Consider the following 11,592-nt stretch of genomic DNA (forward strand, 5'->3'; position numbering starts at 1 on the left):
AATCGGTGATTAGTTAAACAGAAGATTTTTACCTTTTATGGAATTGTACTTAGGGTAAAACTCCCCTACTATATAAAGTGAGTCTGATTATTCATTAGGGGCATTGTAACATGCATATCAAGATAATATACTCCTATTTTCTCTGTTATTCAAAATTCTTACTTTTGTTCATCAAATCGTCAGTAACGTGAGCCTGGGATCAAAGGCAGGCATTTCATTAAGCTGTTACTAAGTCCGGGATCACTGCTCTTGATTGATTTGACAATATAATTTATTACGTCATTTATTTGTTTAATCTAACGCAATTTATCGTTTGTATTGAACTAACTCACGTATCTTTAAAATCACTTAAAAATTTAATTGTTATCCGTTTTTTTTAAGGTAAACAATAAGATAACATTTTGGGGATATACGTTATGTACTACTGCTTTTCTAGAAAATGTGAGAGTCTGCGGGTTAGCATAACTACGTAAAGTTTTCGTGTTCTTACATATCACTTAGAAGTCAGTAATGCTCATTAATTTCTATAACATTTCAGTTACTCAATCAAGAGAAAATGGCAAATATATATGTGTAGGGAGAATGAGGAGTTGGAAAGGTTATATAGTTAGAAAATTTTCAAAATAGTTATGTTATTCAACCAGTTTCAATCGTTAACGGAATGTTAATAATGGGTTGGATTTAATTTATACACAAGGATAGTTTAAAGAAACTTTACACACTATTGGTGTAACTTAACTTGCATCAGGTTTTTATTTTTTTGTTTTTCAGGTCTCTAATTGCGCTTATCATAAGCTATATGTAGTTAATTTTCAGATGATATGATAAAATAAAAAAATTCTTTTACACAATTAATACACAATAAAAAATTAAACTTGAAGTTGTATGGTAAGTTTAGGAGTGTAGGAACCATATATTTCTAAGAGGAGGAGACTAGGGTGCACCAGCAGCCATAGGAATAGATCTCAATTTCTTTCTTCAACTTTTCTTTTTTACTTGATGAGAATTGCTATCACCTTTTAATAAAGCAAAAGCAAGAAAAAAGTAAAGAAGGAAAGGGAAAACATAAAGGGGAGAAAAAATAATAAAGGAAAGCTAATAGGAGTAATAATAAAGAAAAAGGAGAGAAAGAAAGGGATAGAAAGACAAAAGTTGTCAAAACCCCATGATTCAAAATTCTCTCCCTTCTCTCTCGTCCTCTAAATAACTATAGCTACTCTTTTTTCTTTCCTCTAGATAATCAGGAGTAGGAAGACCTCTCAAACAAGACTTGCTTGGGATCTTCAGGAAAAGTATATTGGAAAGAAAAGCATATGAAGTAATTAAAAGGAATTAGTGGTAGCTAGCTGCCCGGAAGAATAGAGTGAAAAAAGATAGAGAAATGCATAGAGGTGTTATGCAGAAATCACCAGTGCAGCAAATGATGGGTGGAAGCCCTAACTGGTGGAATATCAATAACATGAGGCCTCCCATATCTCATCAACAAATTGCTGCTACTGTTCCTTCCTTGTTGGCTCCTAATAATAATCATTTCTCTCCAACAGTGGCACTTCCTTCTTCTTCTTCTTCTTCACTGCCTCCATGGAATGATAACCAAGAACAGCTTCCAGAATCATGGAGCCAATTACTTCTGTAAAAACCCCCCACCCCCTCTTTAGTTCAACTAGTTTAAGGTTGTGTGTTTTAGGGGAGGGATATGAAGCAGAAACTTTCATTAGTGTACTATAAACTGCCTCTTACCTTGCAGCAAAATTAAGACAAGTTTCTGATCTGGAATTTCGAACAGTTGTCAATTCTTTTCTCAATATTCCTCTTTCTTTTCTGAAATATCTTTTGGTTTTCTTTTTCTTTTTTATTTCGCGTAACCGTTAAAGTGGATCTTTATGTGATCACGAGATCACGGGTGGAAATAGCCTTTTGCAGAAATGCAAGCTACGTACAATAGACCGTTGTTGTCCGACCCTTCCCGAATTCCGCACATAACGGACGATTAGTGTACTGGGCTGCTTTTTTTTTTTCTCCCTTGGAGTAAAAGTCTTTGCTTTAGTCCGTTCTTGGCTAGTTAGTTTCATATATTAATTGTACCTTATCTTTGATATGTAGTGTTATGTTTCTGAAAATACTAAATTATACACCGTTTGGATTTGAATAGTGGAGGCTTGGTGGGGGAAGAAGAGAAGTCAGTACATCTGAGCAATATGCAGGCCGTCAAGTCGAAGTTGGAGAATAATTGGGAAGAACAGTCGACGTTCCTGAGCCAGGCAGCTGATTCTGTTATAGATGTAAATCAGAAAAACTTCATGTATGAACATGTCAATAATGTGGACTTCCATCACCAGACAGAAATTACTGGTAAACCTACTTGGTCACACATGATGCCACTCTCATCTCCCAAGTCTTGTGTCACAACTTTGAGCAGTAACATGCTCGATTTCTCTAACAAGTCGGATACAAGACACCCACCTCCTGATCATTCATCTGAGGTATGAAATAATAGAGCAACCCCTCCACAACCAAAAAAAGTAATAGAGGTCTATTGCTTGCAAACGTTTTTGATAGTACGACATTTCGCCTCTTTGTGTATGATAAATATGCATCTGGTTGCAAAACTTGTACATGTTCTTTAAGTTTCAGTTACAGTTTTATTTTGATCTAAGATCTTTTTCTAACTTAAATTTTATTTCAGCAATTTAAATATTGCTTTATGGAGATCGATATACTAGTAGAATTTAGTTTGAGATCGATAATTGGAGATTAAGAGTGACTAATTCTTTCTTTGTTGCCTTTTCGCGAAGTGCAACAGTAGAGCTACAAGCGGGGCACCTAATAAGAAAGCTAGGGTTCAACCATCTTCAACTCAGTCTACCTTCAAGGTAAATAATAAACCAATCAAAATACCACTTTAAACATAATTTTTCTAATACTACCTTTTAGCTAATCCGTATCTATCTCTTTCTCATTTTTGTCACAACACTGTTGTCTTTCTTGATTGTCTGTACCTTCAAACATGGTGATTCTTTTCCTTACCATTATCACTATAATCTCTTATCTCTTTTACATCCACAAAAATCTATCATCTCTGTGATCAATCCCATTTATGTAATTCTTTTGCCGTTTGAAAACAGGTGAGAAAGGAAAAATTGGGGGACAGGATAACAGCCCTTCACCAACTTGTTTCCCCATTTGGGAAGGTAAGATTTAAGCAATTAATTTAACTAGACTAATGACCTAGATTTACCTTTTTAATGTGGAATAATCATACAATTATATGTATCTTCAACTTTGAAAGGAATCCCATAGAAAGAAGTTTTTTATACTCCTAAAAAGATGTCAATTCTCTTTATTGTCTTCATGTTTCTCCTTTTATCCTTTAGGGTTTTCACTTTACAGTTTCTTTACCAATTAAAGAGAAGACATGAAAACTTATATTTTCAGTGTTCTGATATTTTCTTTACCCAGTTCCACATTTGTTCACAATTGCACCTTTAATAGCAAATAAAGTAGGAATAAGTTTGCTAATTAAAAAAATATTTTCCCTAGTATCTGTAATAATTTGGTCAGACTTGCCAATTCGAGGGTCCTAATGATACTCCTATGGCTGTGTAACAACTATGATCTAGTTTTTGTTACTCCCTCCCTCAGTTTCAATTTATGTGAACTCAACACAGAATTTAAAAAAATAGAGAAGACTTTTGAACTTGTGGTTTAAAATGAAGCACATATATTTTGTGTGGCTATAAATCATTGCATAAAGGTAAATTATTTCTAAATAAGTAAAATGTCATTTTTTTGGCACAGACTAAAAAAAAAAATAAGTTCACATAAATTGAAACTGAGGGAGTATTATTTATTAACAAGAAAAATAAATTTTATCTTCTCACTCTTAATTTTTTTTCCTTTCAATATGTGTTTTTCTTTTTCAGACTGACACAGCTTCTGTCCTGTTAGAAGCTATAGGGTACATCAGATTCCTTCAGAGCCAAATTGAGGTGACATTTCTTCTCTCCTTCATTTTCCCAAACTACCATGAAACGCAGTGATGGCGTAAATGTACATATAAAGTTAAAAATTCAGTCTTCAGACATGCTTTTTAGTTATTGAAGTTCTAAAAATATATATTCCAATTCTCTTAATTTCAACGCCCTTGAAAATTGCAGGCCCTTAGCTTGCCGTACCTGGGCAGTGGATCAGGAAACATGAGGCAGCAACATCAACAATCTGTAAGAAAATTAAAAATCGCCCCCTTAATTTAGTTTGGTTTAAAAATCAAACTCCCCCTTAAAGAGAAAGTGGCGTATTTCTCGGCTCTTCGCCCCCCTACCACTCCATCAAACCAGTCACTACTAAAGAAAATAGGAATTAACAACGGGCAATTCTGTAGCTAAATAGAAAAATTCATCATTAATTTGATTTAGCGACTAATTAATTTCAGTTTTTTTTGTATTGAGTGTTGCGATGGGATCAGTGTGGGATATGCAAATTTTTGTGTAATTAGTGTCTTATTACAATGATTTAGTTGATAAAAACTTGTTTGTACAGAGTGTTTATATCAAGTTAATAGTTGCATAATATGTATTTGAAAATAAATTTCTCACTTAACCATGATTAATTAGCATAATAGTCTTACCATATATATATATATATATATATATATATATATATATATATATATATATATGAGTTTGTGTGTCGCTCTTTAGATTATCTAAAGCTTTACTTTTTGTTTTAAATTAATGTTTGTTTTGTACGTATTACTTTGAGGTTGTACCTACCATATATTTTACTTATACTATCTAAATTTATGTTTTTAACACATTTTTCTCTGTAAGTCTGTCCCAAAAAAATAATTTTCATATTTAGAAATAGTTTAAATTTTATTTTATCGTTTATGGGATAATTTATGGTCACACAAATGCCTTTGACTTGTGTTAGATCACAAATTTTAAAATTTGTTCTTTCTTTATTAAACTTTATATTGAATCAAATACCGCCACATAAATTGAATACTCCGTCTCCGCTTTTAATGGGATAGTGGAAGGTGGGCGGACCACTGTTATGCATGTGGATATATCTGTGTTCTCTAGAGCTGTGGCATATAAGGCATGTGAAATTGAATTAACATGTCAGTATTAGTTGCATTTATTGATTAATGATTAATATGTACTATATTTTGCTTTACAGGTTCAGGAGAGGAATAGTTTATTTCCTGAAGACCCTGGTCAGGTATGCTTTATTGGATCTAATAGTTAATTTTTGTATACATAATGTGTATATATATATAAAATATATAAATTTCTATACATTTTTTCGACTATTTTTTTATAGCGGCTATACAGTGTCATTTTTCCAAGTTATTACCATAAGAGAAGATTAGCGTTGCCAATTATATTCTTTAACGTTGATTGCAGCTATCGAATGACAACTGCCTGAAGAGGATGGCAACTAGTGAGCAGGTAGTAGCTTTATGTCTTTGAATTATTAATTTTTGCCTGCCCAAAGAATCTTCTTCTTTTTTTTTTCAATTTTCCGAAGGACAATATCTGATTCTGTTCTTTTGAATGATCTAAAGTATTATCATGAAGAATCAAAGAAGGACCTAAGGAGTAGAGGGTTGTGTCTGGTTCCATTATCATGCACACTGCAAGTTGGGAGTGACAATGGAGCAGATTATTGGGCTCCGGCATTCGGAGGAGGTTTCCGGTGAATGGTAAAAACAAGAATTTGGTCACGTACGGCACACTTAGACCAAAAAGAAACCAAGTTGCACCAAATTATTAAGTACTATCTATAACATCATGATCACTCAATCTGCTAAAATCTAAGGTTGATTGCTTATGATGCTATGCATTTTCTGCTGAATTAGTTGACCATGCAACGGTGTGCTGTAATATTATATAGTCAAGCTTACTATTTGGCTTAGAACTCAGCAACTATGGTCTAGTTCTTTCCCTTTTCATCGGCAAGTACAATGATCATTTCATGAATTAATGTATATGTCATTCCTCAACAATTAGTACTCATTTTTATGCTGATCTTATGCAGCAACTCTTCCCCTGCTCTCTGGTTCTTTAGCTGAACTATATATTTCATTGTTCCCAGCAAGAATTTCAGTATCATATCTGCTACTAATGAGATATGTCAAAGATTAAAGAGTACTTGCATTGTTAAAGCATTAAATTAAGCTGTTTTTGGAAAAATCATACACAACTTATGTTTGGGGTAATGCTAAAGTGGTGCGGATCCAGGATTTCACGATAGTGGGTGCCACACCGATTTAAACGTAGAAATATTGTAATTAGCACAATCCTAATAGGGTATCGTTCTGCCGGTCGGATATATTTTGGTATTTTGTTTCGAATTTTTAGTCTTCAAAAAAATGGATATTTTCCTGAATTGGCTTTAAATGATTCCTAATCTAACATATCTTTAATATGGAAAAGAATGACATTCAGTACGAATTTTTGTTAATTTTTTCCATCTCATTTCACAAGAATTAGGAACACTTTCCTAAAAAGAAAAGTTCAGTCCAACACATTAGCAAAATAACTAGCTAGATAAAAAACAAAAAGACTGAATAGCGATATAAAAAAAGTTAAAAAGAAGAAGAAAGAATTAATGAAAAATCTACCCGTTAATGTCCTAGAAATAAAAAATAATTATTAATCAAAGATTATATTTAGGCCATTAGTTAGGGGCTTAGAGTTCAAAAGATCTATATAATTATATAAAGCAGGGACAAGAGGATGTGGCGCCTTATGTGAACAACAATTCTATTTATCTATTATCTCCTTTTTGCAATTTTTCCTTCACTTTTCTCATTAAAAATTAATTTCCTAAACAATAGAAAACGGTTCAACTTTTACTGCATCCAAAAATTGCTCTTGAAAGCCAAAAGCATTGTGAGAATTAAAAGAACCGTCTCTTCCCCGACTCTCTCTCTCACTCTCGAATGAAACCGTTGAGAGGATATTTGTGATGACCAATAGGTCATCTCATGTTTTAGAATCCACTTCTGTACTTTGAAATCTTAAAAATCTCATTTTATCCTTCTCGATTTATGTGCACAGTCCAAACATGTTTTCGAAAAGCTTTTATGTTAAAAATTGTGCAAAATATAAAATTTTACTTTGAAAACCATTTGAGTTGACTTCGGTTAACGTTTTGAGAAAACAGACCCGAATTCGTATTTTGACGGTCCCGGGGGTCCGTATCGTAATTTGGGATTTGGGCGTATGCCCAAAATCGAATTCGAAGGTCCCTAACCCATGTTATTGATTTTTGTTGAGAATTGAAAGTTTGAAAGATTTATGATATTTAAGAATCGACTGATGTTTGGATTTATTGATACCGGTTTCGTATTTTAGTTTTGGAGCCCGGTACAAGTCCACTATAATATTTATGACTTGTCTGTCAAAATTGATGAGAAACAGAGTTGATTTGACGTGATTCGGACGTTCGGTTGTGAAAATAGAAGTTTTAAAGTCTTTTTAAAAATTTTCCTTTGATTTGGTGTCCTATTCGTAGTTCTAAGCGTTATTTTGGTGTTTCGATCGCGCGAGCGAGTTCGTATGATGTTATAAGACTTGTATGCATGTTTGGTTTAGAGCCCCGAGGGCTCGGGTGAGTTTCGGATAGGCTACGGGGTGAATTGGACTTGGACAAATCTGGTGTTTTGCTGCAGCTGGTGTTCTGGTGCGTTGTGCTTCGCGAAAGAAACCATTCCCGCGATCGCGAAGAGTGAACTGGGCTAGGAAAGGTTTTCTTCTTCGCGAACGCAGAAGCGATGGGGGCCTTACCCTTCGCGAACACGACTAGCTCATTGCGAACGCGTATATTTAAGGACCTGGGGGAAGGGTCAGTCATCTCTTCATCGTGAACGCGAGCACGGGTTCACGAACGCGAACCAGGGGGGAGCAGCCTTAGCGGACGCGATGGGGGACTCGCGATCGCGTAAGCCTGACAGCCACTGCTCTTCGCGAACGCATCAGGATTCACGCGAACGCGATGAATACCTGACGTCCAGTTATTAAATACAGTCCCAATTACGGGATTCTTGCCATTCTTTCAAAAATTTCAAAACTAAAAGACCTAGAGGCGATTCTTCCATAAGAGTTTCTTCCCAATTCGTTGGTAAGTGATTCTAACCTACTTTCTTTCAATTACCCGTTACATTTCATGAGTTTTCAACCTAAAATCTAGGTTTTTCATGGTGAAAATTGGGGGTTTGGGTAGAATTAGGGATTTTTACATAATTGGACTTTAGACCTCGAATTGAGGTCGGATTTCGAATAAGTTATATAATCGGGCTTGGGGGTGAATGGGTAAATAAATTTTGGTTTGTACCTCGGGTTTTGACCAAGCAGGCCCGGGGTCGATTTTTGACTTTTTGGGGGAAAGATTGAGAAATCTAAATTTATGCATTATAATTAATTTCTTTAGCAATATTTGATATTATCAAATCGTTTGTGGATAGATACGCGTGGTTTGGAGGTAGATTCTAGAGGAAAAGCGGTAATTGAGCATTGAGTGGCCTTTGGTGCGAGGTAAGTATTGTGTCTAACCTTGACTTGCGGGAATTAGGAACCCTCGGACTATTTGCTATGTGAAATGCATGAGAGCGGCGTATATGTGAGGTGACGAGTACTTATGCGCCGCCAATTTACCTGTTTTCCCCGTTTCTCCCATTTTTCTCATATTGTCTCTTTCCCTGTCTTAATTGTTACATACTCTACTTGTATTCCCATGCCTAATTGCTACGTGTTAGACATTATTTCCTCTGATTAATGATATTAGTTCTACCATAGTTTCATTATCTCATGTTATTTGCTTAAGCTGGTTTACTGGTACCTTTCTGTTATAGATTCTGAATTTGTCTCGCTGTGTAGTATTACTTATGTGAATTTTCATGGTATACAAGTTTTCTAATTGTTTCGGTTTGGAGTTTAAGTATTGTGAAAGGTTTCTGTGATTTAGATTGTGAAATTTCTGTGCATACTGAGTAATTAATATTGAAATAGTGGGATCGGGTTGCACGCCACAACAGGAGAAATAAGGGTGGTATATTGAGGTGGAATAAAGGTCAATTTATAATTGTGTTATATTGATATGGTGAGATCGGGTTGCACGCCGCAACAGGAGGAATAAGGGTGGTATATTGAGGTAGAATAGGGGTGAATTTATACTGTATGGTGGGAACGGGTTGCACGCCGCAACAGGTGTAATAAGGGTGGATTGTTTGGTGGAATAAAGGTGAACTATGATTATGTTATTGTGATATGGCGGGATCGGATTGCACGCCGCAACAACCTATGCGTTTATGTTTCCCTGAGTTGTGTTAGCTTTACGGTATTCTCTTTTGCACTTAAGGATCGGTAATTTCTTAACACTGTTGATATATCTGCGGGAGTTATCGTATTTCTTGCAATTTACTGCTTTCTTCTATTCCACATTTCCTATTATGCTTTTATTATATATATACTGTATACATGTTGTAGTGTGAGTGGCCTGCCTTAGCCTCGTCACTGCTTCGTCGAGGTTAGGCTCGACACTTACCAGTACATGGGGTCGGTTGTACTGATACTGCACTCTGCACTTCCTGTGTAGATTTTGGTGCTGGTCCGAGATGATCGTGAGGTTAGCTGGTGGATTCATCCGACAGGAGACCCAAGGTAGATCTGCCAGCATCTGCAGACCCCGAAGTCCCCTTCTAGCCATTGCATTTTACTGTTTCTTTCCTTTCGAAAACAGTTATATTTCTTCCGACATTTACTTGTAGAAAAATCTTAGAAGTTCGTAAATTGTGACTCCAGATCCGGGTAGTAGTATATATATATATTGAGGCTATTATATATTTCCGCACTCACTTTAAACTCGTTATAGCTTATTTGTTGTTATTTACTGAAATGTATAAGAAGTGGCTTAATGATTCTCTAACGTTGGCTTGCCTAGCAAGTGAAATGTTAGGCGCCATCACGGTCCGACGGTGGGAATTCTGAGTCGTGACAAGTTGGTATCAGAGCACTAAGTTGCCTAGGTCTCACAATTCACGAGCGAGCTTAGTAGAGTCTGAGGGATCGGTACGGAGACGTCTGTACTTATCTCCCAGAGGCTATGAAGTTTAGGAACAAATTTCACTTCTATTCTTCTCTGTCGTGCGATTTTGTTTCCTCAATACTGATTGAATTCTTTTACTCTTATTCTCTCGCAGATGGCGAGAATACATACCGCTTCTTCAGCTGAGCAGCAGCCAGAGCCTCCAGTAGTAGATCCTACGAGGGGCAGAGGTCGAGGTCGAGGTCGTGCCAGAGGCCGAGGCAAGGGCAGAGCTCAGCCCAGAGCTCGAGCAGCAGCACCAGCGATGGAGCCTCAGGTAGTGTTTGATGAGGAGGTTCCCGCCCAGGCTGCGCCTGTCAGACCAGCTCAGGTCTCGGAGGGGTTCATTGCCACCCCAGTGCTTCAGGATGCTTTGGTCCGTTTGGTGGGCCTTATGGAGAGCGTGGCCCAGACTAGCGCATTCCCCATGGCACCAGCCGTCTCTCAGGCTGGAGGAGGAGCACAGACTCCTACTACTCACACTACGGAGCAGATGACTCCCCAGTATCAGACTCAGCAGCTTATCTAGTCGGGGTAGTTCAGTAAGTTGTTGCGGTACGGGCTGGTGATGGGTCAGCTATGTCTTCCGAGGCTTTATGGAGATTGGACAGGTTTACCAAGCTCTTCCCAGTTCACTTCAGTGGTGCTCCTTCAGAGGATCCCGAGGAGTATCTTGACAGCTGTCATGAGGTGCTACGGAACATGGGTATAGTGGAGACCAATGGGGTCGATTTTGCTGTATTTCAGATGTCAGGTTCTGCCAAGAAATGGTGGAGAGATTATTTGTTGACCAGATCAGCTTGATCGCATGCTCTTACTTGGGACCACTTCTCTCAGCCCTTCCTGGAAATGTTTCTGCCTATCACATTGAGAGAGGAGCATCGCCGTCAGTTTGAGCGTCTACAGCAGGGCAGTATGATTGTTACTCAGTATAAAACCCGTTTTGTGGATTTGGCCCGTCATGCTCGTATTCTGCTATTACATCTCTCGTTTCTCGTACGTTAAAGTTTCGTTTTCAGTTAATTAACATAGACTCGGGGATGAGATTATCTTGAGGTTAGCATATTTATACTATTTATAACAAGCAATAAGTAAGTGCCATGAAGGATAAAGGGTACACGAACTAAAAAAAATGAGTTTCGTTGAAGGTTGTCGATTTGGGATAAAATATGGTCCGACTGATAATACCCGATATTTATGGACTAGTACCATACAAGGTACCATATGACCATGATAGTATGATATATAAAGTATATAAAAAATAAGTAGAATTTTAAGTAATTTGAGATAATTCTTAATTATGCGGGTAATTGGTTAATTATCGGGTAACGAGACATTACCTAATTACCTAATAAGTGGATAAAGATTAAAATTTCCCATCCCACCCTTACGTGGCAGCAAGCCACTTCTTGGAGAAATGACTCTTAGTCATTTTGATTAGGTGGCAACCTAATATGCTAAGTACAAGACATTTCAATTCTAGGAATTTCAATACAAAAA

The 11,592-nt window shown here is 36.7% G+C and overlaps 1 protein-coding gene across 1 annotated transcript; it reads left to right on the forward strand.

The window, feature by feature from the left end:
* The first annotated feature begins 1,203 nt into the window (after positions 1 to 1,203).
* LOC104112168 (transcription factor bHLH68) lies at positions 1,204 to 6,032 on the forward strand. Its single transcript, XM_009622015.4, has 9 exons — positions 1,204 to 1,632; positions 2,153 to 2,483; positions 2,796 to 2,873; positions 3,126 to 3,191; positions 3,924 to 3,989; positions 4,158 to 4,220; positions 5,182 to 5,223; positions 5,409 to 5,453; positions 5,570 to 6,032. Exons 1-9 carry the CDS (start codon positions 1,382 to 1,384, stop codon positions 5,702 to 5,704), a joined length of 1,077 nt encoding a protein of 358 aa, XP_009620310.1. The 5' UTR covers positions 1,204 to 1,381; the 3' UTR covers positions 5,705 to 6,032.
* The last annotated feature ends 5,560 nt before the right edge of the window (positions 6,033 to 11,592 follow it).

This window comes from Nicotiana tomentosiformis, chromosome 11 (genome assembly GCF_000390325.3).
Source record: "Nicotiana tomentosiformis chromosome 11, ASM39032v3, whole genome shotgun sequence".
Classification (NCBI taxonomy): domain Eukaryota; kingdom Viridiplantae; phylum Streptophyta; class Magnoliopsida; order Solanales; family Solanaceae; genus Nicotiana; species Nicotiana tomentosiformis.

Bases quoted from the DNA above. Each gene is read 5' to 3' on its own strand.
- LOC104112168 (XM_009622015.4), top strand. From the start codon at position 1,382: ATGCATAGAGGTGTTATGCAGAAATCACCAGTGCAGCAAATGATGGGT. The intron at 3,192-3,923 runs GTAAGATTTAAG...TTTCTTTTTCAG, and splicing joins TTGTTTCCCCATTTGGGAAG to ACTGACACAGCTTCTGTCCT. The intron at 4,221-5,181 runs GTAAGAAAATTA...TTTGCTTTACAG, and splicing joins GGCAGCAACATCAACAATCT to GTTCAGGAGAGGAATAGTTT.